Source organism: Neolamprologus multifasciatus, chromosome 11, assembly GCF_963576455.1.
Source record: "Neolamprologus multifasciatus chromosome 11, fNeoMul1.2, whole genome shotgun sequence".
Classification (NCBI taxonomy): Eukaryota; Metazoa; Chordata; class Actinopteri; order Cichliformes; family Cichlidae; genus Neolamprologus; species Neolamprologus multifasciatus.
The window spans coordinates 25,677,987-25,703,156 of NC_140449.1; the positions used below are offsets into that span (position 1 = coordinate 25,677,987).

General features: G+C 39.6%; 2 protein-coding genes across 2 annotated transcripts in view; one reads left to right on the forward strand and one right to left on the reverse strand.

Annotated features, from left to right (window-relative positions):
* Positions 1–12,780, forward strand: eva1ba (eva-1 homolog Ba (C. elegans)). The gene is made up of 5 exons (XM_085178520.1): positions 1–293; positions 404–481; positions 10,308–10,479; positions 11,602–11,677; positions 11,761–12,780. The coding sequence occupies exons 4-5, from the start codon at positions 11,611–11,613 to the stop codon at positions 12,186–12,188; spliced, it is 495 nt and encodes a 164-aa protein (XP_085034646.1). The 5' UTR covers positions 1–293; positions 404–481; positions 10,308–10,479; positions 11,602–11,610; the 3' UTR covers positions 12,189–12,780.
* Positions 11,584–25,170, reverse strand: part of mnmip1 (manchette microtubule inner protein 1) — a 17,582-nt gene continuing 3,995 nt past the window's right edge. The window contains exons 8-17 of the mRNA XM_085178511.1: positions 24,704–24,798; positions 24,295–24,396; positions 23,910–23,961; positions 21,737–21,790; positions 21,529–21,646; positions 20,567–20,732; positions 19,153–19,221; positions 18,835–19,031; positions 17,198–17,261; positions 11,584–17,052 (exon numbers count right to left, since the gene is read on the reverse strand). Coding sequence (XP_085034637.1) covers positions 17,020–17,052; positions 17,198–17,261; positions 18,835–19,031; positions 19,153–19,221; positions 20,567–20,732; positions 21,529–21,646; positions 21,737–21,790; positions 23,910–23,961; positions 24,295–24,396; positions 24,704–24,798 — 950 coding nt within the window. The 3' untranslated portion in view covers positions 11,584–17,019. The remainder of the gene's footprint in view (positions 17,053–17,197; positions 17,262–18,834; positions 19,032–19,152; positions 19,222–20,566; positions 20,733–21,528; positions 21,647–21,736; positions 21,791–23,909; positions 23,962–24,294; positions 24,397–24,703; positions 24,799–25,170) is intronic.

Consider the following 25,170-nt stretch of genomic DNA (forward strand, 5'->3'; position numbering starts at 1 on the left):
GACAGCTTTTCCTGCTTGTAGATTGGAACCGGGAGAGAGAGAACTCTGTTACTCGCTCCGTCTCCAACTTTCAGAGGAAGTTACCACCTCTTCCCCAGACCCTGTACACATACTCAGGCAAACACACGCTCCCTTCAGGACTTGACCACAGCAGCAACAGAGCAACAGTCAAGGCTGCTTTTAATGCCGTGCTCTTTTTTTCTTTTCTCTAATTCAAATTTTGGAGGGAAGGAAGATTAAGATTTGCAGTTTGCTTTCTGTGAGGACTGAACAGCTTCTCTCAAGAGTGACGGGTGAGTTTAACATTCAGATCATAGAAACTCCTGTGAACCACGAACACTATTTTTTTTTTAAATTAACTCTTTCCTGTATTAGAGAGAGTCTGAGATTTAATTTGTTTTAGTTTAGAGAGATGCTTGGTTTTGGGAAAACCTTCCTGTGCTACAAAGTCTGATATCTGGTCTTCATCAAAGCGAGTCTGGTAAGTTTTTACAAGAAAAAGCAGCTTATCTGCAGTTGTTTCTGTTTTGATTAACTGTGTTCAAAGGTTTAGAGAAGCTTGAGTGAAGCGACTGAGTTTTAGTAACAGCAGTGTGAATACATTCTTCAAACCTTTTAAGCACCTGGCATCTTTTTTACATAAAAAACACGTTCTTCTACTACAATCTACTGTCTCGAACTAAGCTGGATCCTCATCTGCCGTGTCAGTGCATCAGAGCTGAGTTAGTGTTTTTAGCTTGTAACAGATCTAAGAAGAGCTGATGCAGCACCAGTTGAGACAGGACAGAAGAAACTTAAAGCCACTAGATAGTTGTCTAATAAAAGGTTCAATATAAGCAAACATCCTGTTGCTGTTTTGTTATGGTTTTAAAGCCACAAAAAAGCAGATTCTTACAGTAAAATAAGAGAGGTGAGAGAATTTTAAAAGCAGGGCACACATGGTGCGTATGGCTCTATTCATCTGTCAGTTTTTCTTTTCCTTTTTTTTTTTTGCATAAGCACTAAGAAGAGATCATGCTCAACAGCAGCTGACCATATGCCTCATTTCCATTAGTTCTAGCTTTCTGCTGGATGATTGTGGTTAGCACCTCTTATCAGAGAGAAGAGCGTTGATGGGTGGAGGCTGGAGCTGCTCTCCAGTGTCTTTTTATTCACACTATCTGAGTGGACTGCTTGCACTGTAGCCTCCCACATTCAATCAGATAATCTCCCATAGGAAGAGCATGTAACAGGGTTAAATGACCCCTTGGAGCCTGATTATCAAGAGTTGACTTCTGCATGACCTCTCCAAGCTATTCATACTAGCAGACTTTTCTTTTTTCCAAAACCCAGTTGACTCACTTGTCAGTTGGCCTGTCTTATCTGTCCTGAGGATGGTTGATAACTCTCTCCATTTACTCAGAGGTGAAAGGTCAGATTCTGACTTGATTTGCTTGTCTAAAGTCCCATGGTACCAATCTGTTTGCAGAAAGTTTCAATCCACACAAAGCCAGGATAAGTCAAAAGAACTTAGCCCACATGGATAGCATTCATAAACAAACCCAGTGCAAGAGAAGGGCTAATATAGGCAGCTAGATATATTATCGTTACTCTTTGTAATTTATGTTTACACAGGAACAAATAGCCTGTAATGATGTAATGCTATTGAAGCCCTGCAGAGGTATAGTGTGTACATACATTTGGCTGATTTAGCAGGACTCAAAATTGGGCAACAGTGCTGTTTTATCAAATGTGAACAATGCATTGTTATCACAAAAGCATCCCAGTAAACATTCTCCCAGTCCCATGTGTAGACCACCGCATCAAACTTCATGTTTCCAGTTCTTGGCTTTGGGAGAGAACAATTATATTAAAAATTGAAGTAAGAGCAATGAGGTAATTTTCCATCAGTGCATGAATTAAGCAAATTAGATCTTAATGCATATGCATTTAGTGTGCCTCTTATGTCCCTTGGACATAACTTGGACAGATGGAAAAATGCTGAATCAGGAGTTCACTGTTGGTTGCTCAGTATTGCAAATTGTCCCAAACAAAGTTACAAAAGATGGGAATGTCAAAGAAAGGAGTATTTTCAGCTTGTTCCAACTTAAACATGCCATGCAATGGAAATACTGTAGTTGTCTTGTGCATCACTTTTTAATTTCACATTTATTGTCACTGACATCTTTTTAGATGAGTTGGGTTTAAAGTTAAACTTGCAGTGGTTTGTTTTGTATCTGGATGTACAGCGTATGTTTGTCCTAAGGTCAGAGTGCCTTTGATAACCACTGCAGGGGGAAAAAAATGCTTTGCCAAAAAATTGTTTATTTACAGTGAAGATGCTGTGATAATGGTTTCATGGTGCATATTTAAGCTAGGATATGAAGTCATGCACGATCAGATGATCATCAGCAGATCTCTCTGAACAACACCCAGCCCCAAAACAAAGTGTTCCATTTAAACAGCAGGCCTTCTCCTTTTAACTGTTAGTGCTGGTGGGTTTATTATAGCCGCTAACTGTTGTTACCAGGGTTGAAAATGTGGGAAAAATGGTGAGTGTTTATCACTCGTCTAGTTTTTCATCAGGTAAAAACACAGCTCCAAAATCATGTCATTCATCAAGCAGCAGCTGGTTTCACCTTAACGCCTTTTTAACACACTCATATACGTATACAGATTTAATTACTGAACTTTTAACAGCGGTTTTGTTTAACAATTATATGGCCTTGGTCAAAAGGTGATAGCTAACACATAAAAAATATATATATTTTAGGTCACTGACAAATATGAGTTTGATAAATGAGGTGTCTCCAAAACTATGTTTAGCAAAGCTTCAACTAGCCGGTGATGCCTTCCAGGACTCAGGGCTTATTGTCTTCTAGCGGGAGCCCCACTGGCCTAGACAGTCTGGTCTTTAGATTTCAGTGGATGTTTGACATGTTAAGTCCAGTGGGTTTACCTAAGCTTACACTCCTATCTTGGATACATGTATGCTGAGACATACTTGCAGCTGGACACACACATACTGGAAGAAGAGGGGCATGCAGGAAAAGACGCACGTTGAAAAAATGTGCTTGAGCATGCACAAATGTGTGGTGGGCATATTTTTGCTTAGGCTGCAATATTTAGTACATTTGTTGTTTGAAACAATGAATAGAGCTGAATGAACGTTATTTAGCCTCAGTCTGAAGGCATTATTCCGCAGATAAAACAATCAACAATAACTTGGCTATTACGTTAAGTAATATTTGCAGCCTACAAGGCCACACAAAATGAGCACAAATGACAACAAAAGCACTGTCAGCAAAAGCCATGTCACATTTTTATTTTTGTCTTGCTGTATATAAACCCAGAAAATTGAAAGAATTAGTTTTAGAGCACCATGCCATCTTATAAACTATCATTTTTAAGCTACGCTACGGTCTGTGCTCTAAGCACCTCCTCACATCTCTATTATAAAAATATGACACTATCATGATCTAAGAGTTAACCATAACAGATGACAGTGCTGTTTTTCTAATTGCTAGTGGTTACTAAAAGAAGTCAGTAGGAGCCACTACCTCAACAGCCCCTAAAATAGTCATACAAGCAGCTTCACTTTCACTACACAAACTCAGTCCTGCCAGAGCAACACTTCGAAACTTCCCAAATATACTGGAGCTGCAACATATTTGTGGATAGCCTACAGCGAGCTGTATGGGCCCAATCATGGAAAGGGCAAACACGTGTTTTGTGTCACAGAGTAATCCGTAGGGTCCATGTAATTGATACAGTATGTGGTGCTGGCTTGCTGCTGGATGGTGGCCAAGATCAATGAAAACGATGAGATCATGTCTCTATTTTTGGAGATTTAAATTTGTGCTGATCTAAAGCCCAAAGTAATTTAGTGAATTGTAGAGGAATGCTCAAATGAATCCATCTAAACATCCAGGAATTACTCAAACAACCTATAAGAAAAAAACTGTACACACATGAATATATAAATAAACCTTTTCAGCACAACACACAATGGTTGTCACAAATTGGATTCCCTACTGTCATCAGCTATTTGACTTATACCTTGATGACTTTTTTAAGAAGGAGCATGGGAAATCTCTCCCTGATTTACATAGCAAAGCATTCTCTCTCTGCCTCATATCAGGAACACATCTGGGTGCTATTAACCACTTGCTCTAACCCCAAGCTCAGTCCTGCATCTCTATTACCCTCCCATTACCTGCCATAACCCACAAAACATATTCTCCACAGGGCGAGCAGTACATTGACGTTCACTTCTTCATGACATGAAGATGGAAAGGAATTAATCAGGGCAAGAGATGCTTTGCCCTGAGTCTAGCTGCCATCACGTTGGGACAGTGAATTCCTAACCTAACTGTTGTTGAAAGCTAAATATCTGTTGTAAAATAATTGGCTGACAATACTGCCGGGAGTTTGTGTTCACTCCTGGAAAAGGGTTTGTCCATGAAAGAAAAGCTGTTGTTCATTAGGCTTATGTAAAATACAGTACCCAGTGCCCAGAGCCATCAACGCATAAAAAGGTCTTTTTCAGCATCGTATCCAACACTAAAAGACATTCAAGACTCTCTAAGAGTCTCAAGAGGAAACTTAATAAAAGCTGGGCATGTCCTGACTTTTAAATTCACTATGCTGTTTGTCTTTGCAGCTAGCTGTAGCTAGGGTGAGTAGTTCAGAATGGGGTCAAATATAATTGAAATTCTGTTTGTTTTTACCAACCGTGAATGTTACATGGGTCATGTTTGTCTCGATAACTTAATCATGTACTGTCAAACTACTGGGAGTGGTTGGGTTCTTGTAGTAGTTCTTGAAAACTGAAAGTCTTCATGTTCATATTGGCAAAACAATCTTCAGTCATCAGCGCAACATCTCTAAAATTAGAAATATCCTGTTCCAGAGTAACGCTGAAAAACTAGTTCATGCATTTATTACGTCCAGGCTGGACTACTGCAATTCATTATTATCAGAATGTCCAAAAAACTCACTGAAAAGCCTTCAGCTAATCCAAAATGCTGCAGCAAGAGTCCTGACAGGGACTAGAAAGAGAGAGCATATTTCTCCTGTTTTGGCTTCCCTTCATTGGCTTCCTGTTAAATCCAGAATTGAATTCAAAATCCTGCTCCTCACATACAAGGTCTTAAATAATCAGGCCCTATCTTATCTTAATGACCTTGTAGTACCATATCACCCTATTAGAGCACTTCGCTCTCACTCGACAGGCCTACTTGTTGTTCCTAGAGTATTTAAAAGTAGAATGGGAGGGAGAGCCTTCAGTTTTCAGGCCCCTCTTCTGTGGAACCAGCTTCCAGTTTGGATTTGGGAGACAGACACTATCTCTACTTTTAAGATTAGGCTTAATACTTTCCTTTTTGGTAAAGCATATAGTTAGGGCTGGACCAGGTGACCCTGAATCCTCCCTTAGTTATGCTGCAATAGACGTAGGCTGCCGGGGGATTCCCATGATGCATTGAGTTTTTCCTTTCCAGTCACCTTTCTCACTCACTATGTGTTAATAGACCTCTCTGCATTGAATCATATCTGTTATTAACCTCTCTCTCTCTTCCACAGCATGTCTTTTATCCTGTCTTCCTTCTCTCACCCCAACCGGTCGCAGCAGATGGCCGCCCCTCCCTGAGTCTGGTTCTGCCGGAGGTTTCTTCCTGTTAAAAGGGAGTTTTTCCTTCCCACTGTCGCCAAAGTGCTTGCTCATAGGGGGTCATATGATTGTTGGGCTTTTCTCTCTGTATCTATGAAGCGCCTTGAGGCGACTTTTGTTGTGATTTGGCGCTATATAAATAAAATTGAATTGAATTGAATCAGCAGACAAAGCTTTCACAGTGCTCATCAAACTTTTCTTGATCTGAGGCAGGAAATAAATGCTGACCTTGGAAACTTGAGGTAATGAGACAACCTGCACTCGAGGACCTCTCATTCGCTTTGGACGATGCTCATAGTCTTCACCTGCAAATGTGGTCTGAAGCCCCACAGGCACTTAAATTCATGGAAAGTTTGAAATCCTGCTGGTCTGTGATAACAGCGAAAACTTCATCTGCTTTTGTAATCAGTGTGATTCTAAATGGACAAAAGACAGCAGGTATACTTTATATTTTCATCTCTCATTTCCACTGTCATCCCCAAAAAGCTTTTTTATCTTATTTGCATGTTAAAGCTCTTCCGAAAACACATCTTTACATTGAAGTTACATTGACCACTCTTTGTTTAAATAAATGGTGGAAAGAAACATAACATTAATTTTAAAACATACTTGATTTAGTTATTAACTGTTTGATCATTTTACTAACCGTTTGGCTTTTAAGAAGCATTTTAAGAGCAGTGGTTCAGATCTGCTGGCCAGCTACACCCCTCTGTGTGGAGTGCACCTTCCCTTTGGGGGTTCTCCCTCAGTATTCCAGCTTCCTTCTACAGTTCAAAGACAAGCTTGTTTAGTTAACTGGTTATACTAAATTGGTGTGACTGTGAGCATTACCGATTGTCCGTCTTTGGATGTTAGCCCCGTGATAGTTTGGCAGTTTGTACCTTGTCACTTGCCCCATGACAGCTAGGCTAGGTTCCAGCCCTCCCACAACCCTCAGCTGGATTAATGGTTAAAGAATACCATATCTCTGTCCTTTCAATATTTTTCTAAAAGTTATCTAGCATAAAATTTGGCTTTATTTGATTGTTTTTTGTTGATAAATACTACACTCGATCAAACACTCTCAAACTCTCCAACCTGTGTCTGATCATGTTCAGCCTGGGTTTCTGCATCTTTCCTGATGGTACCCTTATGAATTTTTTGTTTCCAAATGGAACAACCTTCCTGTCAAGCCTTCACAACGGGGTAGCAGAACTGACAGAAATCACAGCTTGAAATCCAAGATGTTGGTGTCAAGAGTAACTTGGAAGAAATGTACTCATACTTTCTCCAGAAATGCAGCCCTGTGCAACCCTCCGCCGTCTGAAGAAAACTTACTAGCACTTCCAGAAGAAATTACCCTTCACCCTGTGGACATCCATGAATGCTTTCACTGACACAGTTGACAGAGATCTCGGTTTGGACAATGTTTCTATTTACCAAGTGGAAAGTAATCTACTGCACTTCTGCTGTTTTGCGGAGAACTTGAAATTCCATTATGTTTGAGTGCTTGGAGACGGTTCGCTGCCTTGATTACAGGTGTCTGATAAATGGTGTGCACATGCATCCAGCAGATATTTTTGTGATACAGTTTCACATTCTTTGGCATGTGAGCCAAAATGAAGCTATGATTCAGTAAGTCTTTTTTTTTCTTTTTACAGGAACTTGCACAGTTTCAGAATGAGATCTGAAAGCTGGAAATAATATGTTTGTTTGACGTTGTGGATCATTTAGAGTTTGTTTTTTTTCCCATCGGCAGCTACTAAATAAGAGCATAATTAAGACCAAAAAAAGATGCTATAAATCCTAACAGCAGCTTTTGTGATCTTGGCTACTAGAGAGAGTCTGTGTGTGCATGTAGATCTGGGCATTTTCATTTTGTGAAGTTTCATCCCAGGCAAACCACAGACACACTGCCTGTTGTGCTAGGAATCATTGCAGCTGCAAAGAAATTTGAGGTATTAAAAATATTTATTTTCTTCTGTGGTTCAGTGTGTGTGTCATTACAATGGGGAAATAACACAGACAGGCTTCCTTGTGTAATTTGACCTTTTCATGTTCTGTGTATAAATCAAATGTGGCTTGACTCCTCGCGTAAATTCCACTGAAGAGTTACAACTTTGACTTTTTCATTGTGGAAGAGGAGCAATATGGTTGGATGGTTTATGAAACTACTGTAACTGGTGAACTATCCAGGGGGGAAAGTGCGCCTATTCTGTGACAGACCTTTGCCTTGGAAAGCTGCCCATCTAAGGAGCCACCTGATAAATCGCTCAGCTGACATCTGTGTACAGTAAACAGCCCAGTCTATTCTGTCTCAACCTACTTATCTAAGACAATGAAGCAGAGGAAAGGCTTTGCCCTGGATGTTGCCTCTGTGGAAAGGGATAAACCTTGTGGGAAGGAAGAGCAGTTGCGGTTATCACCACAACAACAAAAATATCACACTGCATAACATTTTGTAGCTGGTCCTCCACTCAGCTATTTCTTCTAAACCAAAGCAAACAATGCCTGGTCAAAAATAGCGCCTGACCTCTTCTCGGGCCACAACGTCACGATGTGTTTATCTTGGCTTCTGCAGTGATCTGACACAAACAGCTCATTGCTGAGTGACACACACACGCATGCACAGAGACGAATGGTAATTTAGTTGATGCCCTTTTCATTTGTTACTGGAATAATAGTTGTTTTGATATAACAGGACATAAAATATAGACTGTGTTTTTCGCACAGAAAAAAAGAAAATAATGTCAGGATGATTTGAGTGATTATTTAATATTCAGAGACATGAAGAAGACCTCAGACGGGGTGAGCCTAAGTCTTTGACCTGAGGGTATAAGACCCTCAGAAATTCTGCCTTTTTTTTTACCTTAACAGGGCCAAAAAAAGGCAGAATTTCAAAAGAAATGCCTCTTTCTGCACCTCGAACCAGATGAGTAAGGTCACAATATTTTCCAGGCCGTTAAAAATTTAACAACTGTTTGAGTAAAACATGATGGAAAGAAATGATACATCAAGTCCCCAAAGCATGACTGGTTTCTTATAATGAAGGTCTCCTTTTTAAAGCTTTCGGGTTGTGCAAAACCTGCAAAAGAAAAACAGATTGGGTCACTTTGAGAACATGACTGAGAACTGAGTCATGATACAGTGCATGCTGCTGCAGAGGAGCAGGTCTGTTAATAATTTCCTTGTTTGACTAAAACAAACACACAACAAAACAACAAGCCAGGATAATTAGTGTTTAAATAGGTTTTAAACAGCTCTCCAGTTATCATTAGCCACCAGTACCAGATGCCAAGATCCTAAAGCTCAGTTTTGCTGCATAGCAGTGTGAGTAGAGGTCAGTTAATGTTCTTTAGGTACCCAATCATTAGCTTTGACCTTGGCTTAAAAAGACTGTAGTCATCCGAGCCATTTACTTTATTACCCCTGGGACAAAAACAAAATATTTCATTTAAAGTCTGTGCTTTTCTGCTCGGCTTGGATAATGATCATAGATTCCATTATGTGGATTCTATCATCCAGTGGAATTCGCCTCAGCAGGAGATCGGAGATGAAGCTGTTCATTATTTGTTTATCTACTTTTTATAAAGAGAGGAAGCTTGTTTGGAGGACAGTGCACGGGTCTATCACTTCATCATGGAGCAGCTGCCTCCTGTACGGCTCAAGGTGGTCAGCCTGGAAAGCATGCTCCCACAGCGGCCGCTCTGTCACTTGGCCCCCCCAAGTGCTGTTTCAGTTAGGCACTGTGTAGAGTGCATAGGATCTGCCAAGAGTCAGCAAGATCAAAATCTGCCCTGGAAAGCTCAGAGGCTCTGCTAAACCAACTGCTGCTGGCAGAGGATCTTTTTTCCTAAACAGGGGTGCAAGTCAAAAAACTCCACAGCTCAGCATTTTCACAGCACTCAGCTCTGCACCTGGCATGTAAACCGCTAAACCCCCAGGACGTTATAGGGCTTTTAGTAAGTATAGAAAATTGATTGTTATTGTTCGAGGTGCTAGAAACAAAAAGAAAAATCTCAAGTTCGTGTCACTTGTTCAAAGTTCAAAATGTTCTGTTTTGTCATCCTTGCACAATGCTGCAATGAGAGAGCAGCATTACAGGTCCCTGAGGCTGGAGAGTGGAAACACCTCACTTGTATTTTACTATTGATGACAGCTTTACATCTAATAGGTGTTTTTTCCCTACAGAGCCAGAAGGGGACCCTATGTTTTTGGGGATTTTTTAGCTGTCAGTACTCATTTTGCTAGTATCTTTGTAATTGGATCTGATGTTGTTCCCAGCTTTCTATGCATAAAAGTCTAAATATGGAGTATCTTCAAGTCATAGAACAAAGTCCCACTAAGTTCATATCACAAACTAATTTAGTTCCCAAGATCTAATCAAATGTATTTACAGACATAAAAAAAAAAACACTTTTTCTTTTAGCAAAAAAAAAAAAAGTTACTTTTCCTGTTGCTTTTATGACACTAATATGCACAACTTGGCCATACCTGTGTTTTTTTCTCTATGTTGGAACAACTTAAGCACTAAAAAATGCAAAAAGTCTGCCTCTGGTCTCCTGCTGGACCACGTAACCTGCAATAGGTCTGTCTTTGTTTGCATTGCAGACGCCTCACTGAGTTTGGCTCTAACATAGCTTGACGTGTCTGTGTGTGTATTTGCTCTTTTTTTCAGGGTGGCCAAATCAACTATTTAGCCTGAAGACCAAAGATCACAAGCCGTGATCCAACAGCAGAGAGAAAAGAGGAGCGTGATAATTTTGCATCTGTTCTCCAACTTCTCAGAACAATATGAGCTGGAACTGAAGCTCCACAGTTTCATTTTTGTGGTAAGTTTTATACTTTATCTGCACTCCACTTTCTGTTTACTTCTACTTTTACAAGAGAATGTTTGCTGTGTTTTAAAGTTCATTAGTGGGCCATATTGCATATGGTTTACACATGTGTGGTTTCATGCTTGAATTTTACTAAAAGTTCCATCAACAAGTAAGCACACATGCTAAATAAATTATTGAGGTAGTCACATCATGATAGAGATCAGACATTGAGATTATCACTGGGTGCAATTTAGAGGTAAATGGAAACATAAACATGTGGTTTGTGCAATATGAACGAGTCCATATGATCTCTATAGGCACAGTGACATGTGGTTTAACTTAGAGAAGAGTGCACACAGGTTAGAGTGAGATGGTTTCAGCGCTCGTCATCATTTCTCGTGAAGAGAATGTTTTTTTTCCACAGTCAGCCACAACACAAAGCACATGCTAAAGAGCGATGGTGCTAACGTGTGTATGTGTGTTATTTTGAACTGGTCTTTTTTCTGTTGTCACCAGCACTCTTTCATGTAACTTGGTGCAGCTCTATGATGCCATCCTTGGGTAGTGACAGAAGTTATGGCTGCACATAGGAGCGGAAGAAGCACAACAAAGTTCATTTGACTGACAGGATATGGGAGGATAAGGCAGCTTAAATGTCAAGGAAACAATGGCTAAACATTAGAAAAATGTCAACCGTGCACTGGCTGCTTCCTCTGAGCTTTACAAATCGATCTGACAGTCCCATCTGACACGAAGGAGCCCGTTGTGGCTACTTGGGAAATTGACTCTTGACCTCATTTATATAGGGTTGTCATGGTTCAGAGAGAATGGCTGAGGCAAAGTGCCATGTGCCAAATGCATTATGATGATCCCACATCAAGCTAGTAGTTAATAGTGACACAAAGGAGCTTTTGTTGGGGACTCGAAGGCCTCATCCCACCCACCAGGCATATGAAGAATGTTGTGGTCAGTGGGTTTGACATCCCGGCGCTGCACAGAATATAAACCTGGAGGAAAAGAAGTCTGGCAGATATTTCAAAAGCGACTTTAAGCACCTGGAAGAGAACTGATTGATTAAGTGTCTTGTATCTTATAGCAGTCAGATTAAATATTGTGTGTCAAATGTCTGCTACAGGTGTAAAAGAAGAAAACCGAGTCACCATGGATGTGAAGAAAAAGGAAATGGACCTCCTAAGTAACAGCATTGCTGCCTATGCACACATCAAAGGTAAGCCACAGTGTGAATTTGCCTCTCATTTTTTAATAACATTTAACTGTATCTAATGCAGTTTGTTTTTGTCCCTTCTTTAGCAAATCCAGAGAGTTTTGGCCTTTACTTTGTGCTTGGAGTGTGTTTTGGCTTGATACTCACACTCTGCCTACTGGTGATTCGGATCTCCTGCAAGCCACGCACTACCATTACCCCCTCCACTCCTGAGAAAAAAAACTTAAAGGACATCAACGAGGAGGATGAGGACAGTGATGACGATGATGAAGATGAAGAAGTGGACGATGTAGAGGCGACTGTTCCGTTGCCCACCACAGAAATCGCTGTTGGCAATCACACCAGCCAGTCGGATGGGACACTGAGCGTGAATGTGTTTACTTCAGCCGAAGAGCTGGAGCGTGCACAGCGACTGGAGGAGAGGGAACGCATCATCCGAGAGATCTGGAGGAACGGCCAGCCAGATATCCTGGGGACAGGAACAGGAACTATTGGAAGAGTGCATTACTACTAAGAAACATGAGGCTAAGGAGAGTGAGCCCTGAGGAGATGAGACATAGACTTTTGGGTGGGCCTGGTGTCCCTCAAGCCCAAAAACCTGCGTTAGATACAAAGTGACTGGAAATTAGTCATATTTGACATACTTAGCTCTGACAGAGCAGACTGAGATATTGCACTTCTTATGTAGCATTGATAAATCTGACTGATTAACCAAACCAATGGAGGTCTCAAAGACTGAATAATTCATATGGAAGAGGTGTGGAGTGAATGTGGGGAATGATGGGACACTTGAAGTAATCAGTCTATTAAACTTGGTGCTTAATTACAGAAATGAAAAGTAGATTTGTGTATGTAATAAATGAAAAATGAAAGTGTCAATAAGTAAAACAAAAGAACTGTTTGTTTAAACAAAGACTATTTCCACTAACAATTATAGGATAATGAATTTGCAGGATAAATCAAAGCACTTCATGAGCATATATACGTGTATTCAACAACATCAGATACTGAAGTCCAAAGGTATATACTGATCAGCTTCAAAATGAAACTCTATCTAATTGTTGATGTTCTTCCTGCACTGCTAAAACAGCTCTGAAATGTGGAAGGTTTGCTGGGATGGGAGGAACAGGTACTGAATTTTAAAATAAAATCCAGACCTCGAAGTTTTTCAGGAAGAACAGTATTATTGCAACATGATATCCAGTGCTATTGATATATTAATGCTGTGGTTGATCGGTGTGTACAAATCTAATATCATATAAATAAAATAAAATAAGCAAACATGTCAAAATGTCAGACAAACACAACAAGAATCACTACACCTTTGGGCCATAAATATATTTTCAATAATAATAATAATAATAAAGATGGAGAAAGAGAAAAATAATCCCTAATTTGTTTCATTAATGAAAAGATCACCTTTGCCACTTTTATTCATCAATATCTCCTATGTGACTTAAAAAGTTAAACAAATACAGTGTGAAAATAAAAGAATTTCGTCACAAACGATCTTGTGATGTTTGCTGCTTTTTACAGCCTGTTTTAATCTGATCTGTAAAGGGAGTGACTCAGAAAGAAAGAAAGAGCAAAGTATGATTTATAACAGGAGAAAGGTTCCTCACATTTGCTGCTTGATGCACATTTGTTCTTGATACAACTATTCAGTTTGGCTCTTGGCCACTTTAACACAGAGTTTTCTTTCATCCGCTGACATCCGGAAACTACAACATAATGTTTCCCTCCACAAAGCTAAGTAGCCTGCTAGCTTTTTAGTCTAATACATGCTAACTCTGCTACCTGTTGCTACTGCCTTTGCAGTCGAAGCTCAGCTGAAGCAGGGTTGGAGTAAGGCTCTTGGCCAGGTTCCATGAACTCTGTGGTCTACACCACAGACCTCTAGTGCTAAGATTTGTCTGACATGTTCAGCGTCTCTGGAACATGAATCTTTTCGACTTATGTGACCTGTTGGTTTTACACGTTTAACTTCAAATTATTCCATATATGTAAGATGGGCATTAGGATGTTGCGTGAACATGCTAGCTTGTTAGTGCAGCACGGAGCTGTTAGGCTGCTCACCTGCGTTTTGTTTTGTTTTGTTTTTTTGTTTTTGATTGCTTGTCTGTTTTTTTCAGAGCTGCCTGATAATATCTGCTAAAACTGCTCATTTGTTGGTTGATAACCTTTTATATGCTCGTGGCTAATTTCTTCTCCTGCACCCCAATCCTAATTTACTTTCTACTACAATGCTAACCTGCTAACCTCTTCTCTTATTCTGTTGACCTCATGGTTGAATTGTCTTTCTTGGTGATTTTACTGTTTCATATGCCCATTATGATTTTTTTTCGTGCTTTTGATGCAGATTTAGAGAAAAATAATCGCAGTGTTAATGGATAAATTGGTTTTGGATGCCTCCTGTGGTGGAGAGGGTCTCCCATAGCTCCCTCTAAGTCTGGGTCACTGCTGTAAACTTGGATGTAGTTATTAGCCAGTTATTAGTGAAAATGAAATTGAATTTAATCCAACGATGACGCTTGCAACCTTCTGCTGCACTCATTGCCCAGTTTCTCTGGACTAGGTTGTATGTCCTGGGATTGGAGGTGTTTTGTTTAGAGCTGACCACAGAGGCCATTAGCATGGCTCATGCACACAAGGTGCTTACTTGGCAGCCTAATTCCATCTGTGGTCTCGTGCAGGGTAATGGCCCCAAACGCTTCACATAATGACTAAAGTCAGACTCTGTTTCTAATGTGGTCTTCAGAGACGTGTTATCATCACTCCCACAGCTCAGCTGCTCCGAATTTCAGAGCTTAGATGTCCAATATCAACTCTGTGTATTAGTGTAATAAATCTGTTCCATGTGAGTTTATAGCTTGGAACAATGTTTGGTTGCCAGTAAAGACTTACAGAACATTGATGAATTGTCCACACTGGTGGTGTGTTTGTGTTGAATATTATCACAAGTCACCCTTCAGTGGTTTGGTGATTTACAATAAATGTTAGCATGAATTCTTGACACATCTGTAAATCCATAGAGAGGGTTAGTATGCCCTAAAATACACATCATTGTAAGGCAATAATATTCCTTTTTTTGGGCACCCTGAAGCCGGTCTGGTTCTTGTGCTGCAGGGCCAGATAGGGCTCAGGTTTGCCTTCGGGTCTCCGATTTCTGATAGCATCTTCTGTGTTGAGGTCTTGGAAAAGGTTCTCCTGTGGTCAGTGGCTTAGAAAAATTCGTAGCTTTGATTGTGTGCAGTCCTTTTAAGGGTCCAAAAAATATCTTTTACTAGAGACACGACTAAATATTGTGAACAATGTCATTTTCATTTTGCTTAGGGCAATTAGATCCAAATTATATATGTGAATTTTTTACATAGGTAAAGTTAAGTAAACATCAACATGATTGAAATCTAGTAACCAAAGCCATAACTGAACTTATTTGACTTCAGAGTTTAAACAATAAGAAAATATATCTGTATGAATACCTCATTAAAGGTGACATCTTTAATTTACGATTAAACAATGAGGAAAAATATGATAATAGGTTTACAGTTTGGTCTTCGAGAGGGAGAGGTGGTGCTCATAAGCACTGAGCTGCCCCTTACTTGGCTTCTGGAAGCTGGACACTCAGTAGGAAGTGGGCTTTTAGGGAGGACGGGATGTTTAAAAGACACTCACTGAAGCTAATGTTACTGCTGTTTCATGCAATGGCTCAACTAAGGGGCTATAGAGCAGGCATTATGAAATGACGTGCTTTTTAATTGTGCAAAGCTTCACGCTTCCAAAGTAAAAAAAATAGCTGAGCCGAGAATCAGAATACAATGTTCCTTTTAAGCTTAGATCACAAATCTGTACAAGCTGTACAAATCCAGATTTGTTTCAGCATCTGTCTCGCTTTCTTTGTCAACATCTTTCATTATTTCTAAATTTAACTTTTGTATCTCTTTTTTTGTGTGTGTGTGTGACCTCTGGGCTCTGATAACTTTTTCACTACTCCATTTTCAGTGCTCTCTACAGAGTTTAAATTCCACCAGTGTAACTGTACACTGTGCAGAGTTTACCATCTAAGACTAAGGAATAAAGTATTTGTGCAGATATTCCACTTTATTGGTGTATCTCTGGTGTAAGAAGAATTTACCTTCTATAAACATTTAAATCACATGCGGTTCTTCACAGAGAGGATATTATTGTTTTTAGATATCCTATGAAAGGTTTCTGCACTGTCAGCAGACTCTTTGTTTTACTGTTTGTCCATAAAGGAACACATCAATAATGGGCATGAGTCACAATATTTTTTTGTTTCCACGAGAGTTTCAGAGCTTGATTCCTAAATAGCTCCAGGTATTGTTCATATATGCTCTTCACAGAGGCACTACCATTAGCATGTTGTGAAGACTGCATTGTCCAAAGCTGTTCCTGTGATGGATGTAATAATTTCTCAATAATTTTCCTCCCATGTGTTCTGCATCCACTGATGAGTCACCTTTTGGTGTTTTAAGAGTGAGTCAGTGTTTCTCTGACACAAACTGACCACAAACTCCTGGTGCATTAAATCACAGTTTTATTTCTTTTCTTTTCCTTTTTTCCCCCCTCTTAAGGCACTATCCATTAACATGAGCCACTCGCTTAAATCTTAAATGTTAACACAGTTACTGTTTTGGATGAAGAATGTATTTTTTTCTTCTATTTTTTCTTCTCTGATGTGAGGTTACTTTGCCAGGTCATTTCCATAAATCCCAGCAATCACAGAAAAACTTAACACCTTATGTAAAAAAAAATAAAATAAAATAAAAAATAGACAAAGAGGGCCCCCTAGTGGATCTTTGCAACATTACATTACATTGCATAAATTCACTAACATGGCATAGTTTGGACAGTAGTATCTCACTTGACATTCAGGTAACAAAGCCCATTATGATGATGTAAATTATCCTTTAGCTCTTTGTAAAAGACTTAACAATATTTCCTCCTATGTACAGCTGCATATATTACAAATTCTGATATTAAAAATAGCCTAACCTGTAATCCACAATAAAAGTAATAAAGAAGACGATCAAAAAAGAAAACATGTAAAACAGTAATTTGCTTCTAGGCGTACCCAACTGAGATTTATGGCATTCCAATATCAAACAGCATGTTACTTAAAAGTCTTCTGGAGGATCTGGTTCTTTCACTCCATTACAGGAGTAGTTTGATATTAACTCCAGCTATACTGTTTAGGGAGGGTTTTTTGTTGTTTTTTTACTTTCTCAGTGTCAGAAAAAAATGTTCATTTTCTGAAATTTGCAGTCCAAGAGCTCGCATGGCACAGTGTCAGACAAGCAGCTTAGTCACAGTCTGTGTTGGGATTATTGCTTCATTCTCAAACTCTGCACTTCCTCCTGTAAGAAACAACAACAAAAAGAACCCTTTTAAACAACTGATTATACCGCGCTCGTGATCTTGGAACCACAACTGCTGCTTATTTTTTCACCCATTATGCAGCAGGCAGTAAGTAATAACACTCACAGAAGTCAAGACACTGACCTGCAATGCTAGTCTTTTGTTTCTTTCATCCCTCAGTTCTTCTTTCACTTCCTGCATGTCTCGCCTTATTAAAAGAGACAAAGAGAACAAAATGAGGAGGTTGGAGATGCTGGTAAGTCTAAATAGGTCAACAACACCGTGCAGTGCCAGTCAAGATAATAATACATTTAGAAAGTTACTTCTGTAGCTCTAACAGGAAAGACATTTATTTTAATTATTTAATTTTATTGAACTATTATGGTAATATAGGTTTTGCAGATATGCTAGGGCATTGGTGTGGGTGCAATTTATGTTAAAAAAAAAAACAACAACACACAAACCTCAAAATCTGGTACTCAGATATGCAAATGTTTTACATTTTTTGTTTTTGTAGATGCAGCTGTCTAAGTGAAAGTCTCTTTTTTGTCTCCCTTGGGAGAAATTGGGGTTACACTACACAAACCCATTGCAATCTTCCATACGCCACAAAAATAATGAATACACACAGGGATTATTTAAAAATGGGTAAATAAATAAAAACATTTATTCGCTAAAAAACACCTGTTTGATGATCCAAACTGCACAGGTTAATGACTAACTCGAGTTTTTACACACATACGTCTCAGCAATAAAGGACTTCTGTTATATTTTTACAAACTATCACTCGCCATACTTTCTGAAAACACACGGACGTGTGAATCTTAAACCTAAAGCAGTTTAAGATTTCATTGTAGTCAAGCTTGCAACTGCAGCCACAGCCATGACCCGCCCCATTCAGCAGTTTCATACTTGAAATCACCAGGTGTTATAGTCAGTGGTATGTTTGAGCTTGTGAGTCTGAGCTCAGAGCAGACAACACCTCAGATTTACAGACAGATCGCCACATGCCTTTGTAGGTCTACCATAGCAGCCAAGCAGGAAGCTGCTGGATCAAAATGTTTAGCTGCATCTATTAATAACTGTGTAGGCATTTACAGATCTGTGCATGCATTATGCACACACTGATCTTGAATACACATTCACAAATATCAGTTGCATTTAGAAAATCTTTTTATACGTTTAGAAAACTGATTACACAAACACAGCTTGAGATACAGTTACAGAAGTCTTCACACACATCCCATTAGGATTTGTGTATTTGCCTGTAATTAACATATACTGTCAAAGGTTTTACTGGTACAATGCAAAACATTCAGCTACTGACTAGGGAACAACAGTAATTTGAGTTTCAAACTGATGGTTGGTGAGTTCAAAAGGCTTAAGAAGATCACTGATCAGGAAATGAAATGTCTACAGCTCTGCAGAGTGTGGCACATGTTTATTACTCAGGCTGCTGTAACGTTTCAGATCAAGAGATACAAAAGAGCTGTTGAGTCAGGCTTTTTTGTTTGGAAGGGGGGGGGGGGGTTTCCTATGATGGAACATGCACAGTTACATTCATTTGTATTTCTCTGCTAGGTTTGAATTACTCACTTCCTGTGTATGTTTGTGCTACAAGGCATCTTTCTTTTTTTATTTTAGAAGAGGGTTAGCTGAAATGTAATGAAGATCTTTTTTTACAAAATTGTCTTAATTTTGTAAAGTAACTTTAAGCCTGTCATAAACCTGTCGTGTCTCAGGTTTCAAACATGGCTACAAAACAAGTGAGTTGTACTCACTCCTGTCGTTTCTCAAGCAGCTCCAAAGTCATCCTGAGCTCTTTGATCTCAGCCTGCAGACACTCCACAGTTGGCTCGTCTTTAAAGGTCACAGTTTTGTTATCTACGAGAACTTTGGGTGGTGCTGGTCGAACTGGAGGTGGTGTCTTGGGTCGAAGATCGGGCTTTGGAGGGGTGGGCAGAAGATTTTCTGTTGTCTGAAATGATTTTAATTGTGAAAAAATTCATACTGCACATTTTCCTACATAGAACAACTTTTTGAACTCAAACTTATGTGATTGCATTCATATTTCACCCAGAACACAGAGTGTTACAAACCTTTTGCAAGCCAGCCGGTATCTCCGTTTCAAACTTTTTTGGTTCTGCATCTGTCTGGTCCGTGGCGCTCTAGCAGTACAAAGGAAGAACAGTCAAGTTTAAATGTCAACCATTGCTAATAGTCATTCTTCACAGCATGCCTTAGGATTTCTGGTTTTTCAGCTTTGCAGGATTAACAGCTAGGTGGGTTTTTTGGGCGGTCAAGTACAAGCTCGCTTTCTCTTTCTTCTAATTCTTTCATTTTTCAGATAAATTGTTATGACCAAGAAGTCATAACAAGTCTTCTTGGTCAGTGAGCAAGAAGGGCTGTTCATAAAAACTGGTCACTTTTCTGTAAAATTGTCTTCTGACAGCGTCGGGAGAATCAGATTGGGACAATGTGTAGCATACATTAGGAGATGGCCCCTTTCAGAAACTCTCAATATGCAGAGCATGAACCAAAACACATGAATGCAATAACAGTTAGCTGCCCTAAAGTCACAACTGCACAAATCAGTGCAACCGGACACAGCATGGACTTTAAACCAGGGCGGTGGCAGAGTAAAGACTGTTTATTGTACTCTCAAATGATATCAGATATCATTAGCATTCCCATGTACACCTCCATGGAGTACTGTCTATAAAGGTTCAGGGCTTCAGGTGTGAACATGGTCTCAAAACATAACAACAACACAAGTGTGAACTGCAGAGGCACAAAATTAATAACATTATTATTATTATTAGTAGTAGTAGTAGTAGTAGTATGGGCTTATGGTATATTATTGCTAAAAATGGTTCTAATCCCAGCATGGACACAATATTTATAAGAATCACTAAAACTATTAAGGACTGTTTCAAATAACTGTGCTTTAACTGACTGCACAAAATTAAACAGAAAACTGATAAACCTTTGATTCATCTGCAGGAATATTGGCTAACACTGTATCAATACCCAGGAAAATACTTGATACCCAATACCATTTTTGATACCACAGGAGCAAAAAAAACCCTCAAACCCCCAAAACAAGAATGAAGATTAGAACAAGAGCAACAATAATATCCATGTTCGGGTTGTTAAAATGGAAGCTTTTTTGACTTCTCAAAATTCCTCCAGGTGTTTATTCTTGTAGTCTTGTAAATGTCAACTGCTTCAGCTGCTGGTAAGGGGAGGGCCTGTGTGGACGCCTGCATGCAGGTACTGTGTAAAAGTTGTGTCGGCAGAAGGAAGCAAAGACGACGCTGTCCGCATCAATACTGTTGCAAATGAGAATCTTATCTGACAGTCGTTTTTAGTATTGAGAATGACTTGTTTTGACAACCCTACTCATTTGGGTATGCAGGTTATAATTTCAGTGTTTCTTGTGAAGCTCTTCGCATCTGTGTTATACACACTGCCACACAGATCGATCGGTATTGGTCGCTAATGCGGACATACTTGTGCTGCTATGGGGAGTCCTGACGGTGGTCTCCTCTGTGGAGGTTTGGCTCTGTTTGCTGTGGGATGGCTCAGCTTTTCAGTCGGCAGTTCCAATCCATCAAACTCATCAGTCTCCTTCTCCTCCGGTTGTTTCGGTGGAACAGTAGCCGCATCACCATTGGTTCTACAGAAAACGACAATATACCTTCAAATGAACACTTTTTTTTTAAATTACAGACAAATAAAAAAAGAAATCTATTGATGTTTTTAGTGAAGAAATACTGACGCAGAGGGTTGGAGAGTTTGTATGTGGTTTCTGGTTTCCTGAATAGAGTTGCGCGCTGGTGCTGGTGCAGGTGCAGGTGCAGAGCATGGCAAATGAAGTCTTGAAAAATCACTATAATATTCTACTTAAGTTTTATAACATTTTAAATGCTGGTTATAACTGATGTGTTTGTTGAAAAATCAGCCTGGCTGTAAAAGCCTTGTGGGATAAGCTTAGTTAAACATGAAGGAGGAGTCTTAAAGAAGCTGGAAAAGGCAAATTTGCACGGAAACACCTTTCAAAAGCGTGTTTTTCTTCTCAAGACGGGCCTGTTTTTGTTTTCTCAATTTTGTGTGTGTAAGGCAGTTTGTGAGCGATTGCTCAGGAAACAGGAAATGGGCTGCTCTCGTCTGTTTCGGCCTGATCTGACTCATCCCACAATTTCCACTGAGCCACTAAATGTCAGGCATCCTGGCATTCTTCTTTAAGGAAACCATAGCAACTGGTGGTTGCAACCAAAAACCTTTAACATCTAAATGCTCCACTGTTGGTGCCAGACCAGAGAGGAGAAAGTGTTCCTGACATTTTCTGAGGGCCTATTTGCTTCAGAAAGGCTGCATATGAATAACTATTCTGGTCAGGTCTCCAGAAAGTGGTTTCACATGGAGTTACAAGTAGTGAGAAAGAACATCACAGACGCTTCTGTAAAACTCACTTTGGTAAAACCTTGTTCGGCTTGTCTTTGACTGGAGGCGGGCTGGGTTTGATGATCGGTGGAAGCTTAACTTTGGTTGGAGGATTGCTTCTTAGGTCTTTAGGCTCTGGTTTATCATCTGCAAAACAAAATCATCACATTAGTCCACAGCAGGATTTTTTTAAGATGAATTAGTACAAAAATAAAAGCATCTACCATCTCTACCTACTCGTCTTTGTTGTTGTTGGACCGACTTTCTCCATTGCTGATTCCTCTGTCTTTACTGCAAAAAAACCCCATTAAATTAAATTTTGCCGCTGATTACTAATTGCATTTGTCACACAAATATAACAAGTCCTCATTTAAAATGCTCAAGGCACTTTATTTAGTACGGCCATAACAATGGCAGCACAGACAAAAGCAGTGATGTCCTACATTGTGCTTTTGTCAGGAAAAAAAGGTCTTATCAGACATTTGCAGTTTCGCTGAAAGTTCTCTTGATCAGCAGAGCATTTCCCAGATGTTTTTCTCTGTAGCAGAACGAGTGAATGAGCGTGCTGTCGCTGTGCTGTGCAGGGCATGCATGCTGAGCAAACATGCCATTGTTTAAATAATACTGTATTTGCAAGTGTGGCTTCTCCTGATTTTGATTCTGAGTATTCAGCCCTCAGTTTGTGATAAAAAGTGCATGACTGTTTTGCAAAGAACTATAAGACTGTCCAAAAAGCATTATGGTGTAGAAAAATGCTAATGGTGTTCAAACGTAAGGTTTACAAGTGGCGTGTTATGGAAAAGATATGCACGTAATTAGAGCAAATCAGGTAACAGCTAGATTTAGTAGCGATGTAGTTACAGTTCCCAGGTCTTAACTGGCACTGGCACTCTGGGTCATCTCATATGAAACAAATACAGCCTGTAAGAGAACTTACCTTGGAGAGAGGTTAAATCATTAAAGTTATGTGACAGATCTCTGTTTGTCATGCAAGTGAAGTGATTATTCTCAAACAGATAAGATGAGCTGTGTGGTTACAGGCCTGCAGAATGAATGCAATCTAAAAAGTAAAACTGCTCTGATGCAAAGACCTCAAGAAATAGGACAAAAAAATGTTGCTTTAGTCTTAACATCAAACTCAGACATCTATAACGGATCGGACGAAAACACAGGAAGCCTACCTTGAGTGTTATGCAACACATTGTGCAACATTCCCCCCGTAAATAAACCATCCACAGAGCAGAAGAAGCTCAAGTGCTGCTTGTTGCTGGTAGTGGAAATCTGTGACAGAGCTCTCATCTGTCCCCCACCCCCTTGTTTCCTCCAAGACTCCTAAACTATGTCACATGACCAGTTTAACCATCCCCCATCTTACTACAGTCTGAGACTTCCTGTGAAAATCTTTCAAGTGATACTGTGTGGAAACGATGAGTACAATTTGGTACAAGGCTGCACTGTAATTCTCATAGTACTGGTGCCGCTTCCTTTGGCCTTATTTTCACCTGCCTATTTAAGTTTCAGTGAGGGTGCATATTTTGAATCCTTTTAAAAAGCTGTCTGGGCAGACACTTTTGATGCTACAAAACAATTTCCACGAACCACATCCTGCTGTGTGATTCATAGATTAAATTTCTACCTCTTTGAAATTCAAAGGGTGCATTACTGGGCAGTCTCTTCCTTAAAACTGTTTAAATACAACAGCAATACTTAATTCAGTTTAGAAATCTTATATTATATAAAATCAAAACTCAGTCAACAGAAAATATTAGATTTCAGACTAAACTAAAAAAGTTAAAAAGTCAATAACTGCTGCGATTGATCGCTAACGTTATCTTCTAAGGAAAAATCATCCCCCCAAAAAATCAGGATCCCGGTTGCCAGAATTTGCTGCTCTTTTGCATTTCTTTGTGATGAGTTTTCCCTGCGTGGCCCCATTTGTGGGTTAGAGAGTTTATGCTGTGTGCTACAGGGCAGAGTGTTTAAATCTGTTTAACCTCCTTTACATGGTCACAAGATGAAAACGTCTCATATCTACTGTAAATGTTACTAGGGCGTCTGATGAATCGTTATGTGGAATGCATGTAATCTCAAGAAATGTTCAAATAGTTCCTCTGACTTCAGGGTATTTTTTTCCCTCTACGTCTTTATTTTCTCATAGATCACTACTGAGGCCAATAATTTAAAAAAAAATTATATTTTATTGAATTATTATGTAACTATGTAAATGTTGACCTGCCTAACCCATTACAGGCCAAACAGTCAGCACACTGCCAAGCAAAACACTGCTGCAGTCAGAAATTCCGACTTGGTCGTGAATCTCTAAATGTCAAGCTCCACATCATTCTTTCAAAGAGCTTCAACCACTGTGCTTCTGTATTTGATCAGGGAAACATTCATGCTGTTCTCTTACCTGAGAGTTTCTTGGAGTTGTTGCGTGCAGGTGGTTGGCTTATGGTCCCCGTCTACAGGAGGAAAAAGAAATGAAAAAGTAAGTTTTCTGGTACTCCATGTGCCTTGTACTCTGTCCCATATTCTATACACTGTTTCCACAAATGGGAAATTTCAGTGAGTAACTCCAAAGCAGACGGTATTTAAAGACAGTACTGAGTCACTGAATACTGGTTGCAGACATGCTAAAATAGACATAATGTATTTTATATTCAAAGGGCATTTCAAAATGACAAAAAAGCATGCATAGCATCAATTACTCCGAAGCATGCCCATGGTTTCATTGCAGTGCAGTTAAACTCCAGTCCAACAGGGTTATGTTTGAGATTGTGTTTTTGTCCACTTACTTGCAAGCTGTTTATCGGGGGAATCACCATGACAAAGTTATCAGGAAAGAAGCCGCACCGGCCGTTTAGCTCTCCCTCCCACCAGCCTTCATCTGCTGTTTCCTTTAGATGGTGATTAAAGAGTCATTTGAGAGAGGTTAAAACAAGCTTCTGTCCTTAGGGATCTGAAATCTCTGAACCTAAGGTCATCAAAAAGTCAAGCAGATCACGACGTGTCAACACGAAGTAGCTATCTAGAATATTTTTTCCTTAGCAAGCCTAGTCAGTCTTGAAAGTGACACAACTGGTTTCTCTGGAAGAACCATATGGTACATTTCAAGAAAGCAAATTATCCAGGGGAATTTATTAGTCTGTCGTAAGTGTGACAGCATAGAACAGCTGATAAAAAAATAAAGAAGTGTGCTCAAACCTTGTTCAGTATCTTAACAACATCTCCTTTTTTCAGCTCCAGCTCATCCTCTGTTTTGGCCTTGTAGTCAAACATGACTTTGCAACACTCCATAGCTGAGGAGATACGGTGTTAAGAGATAACATGATTATTAACTTTGCAGAAACTGACGTAGGTGTGAGGAGGTTTCACTAGTGATGACTAATTCTATCCACCCTGGAACAACACTAAATCAAAGAACAGCAAAGATTACAAAATACTGTAATACTTGAGGTAAGTTATAAACCTTTAGCCCTGGAAGATCGCTCACTTTGATGTCTTTGTGAAGTAGTAAATCAAGGAATATTGCTCTAAAGTATTTTGGCTTGACCCCACCCATAAAGGTAAAAGTACAAGGATTTACCACTTGTCCTACTGACGTTGTATACTAGTCTAGCAGCTTTTAAAATGCTGTTCAGAAATAGAACCAGTGTCTCATGTGAGAAAGC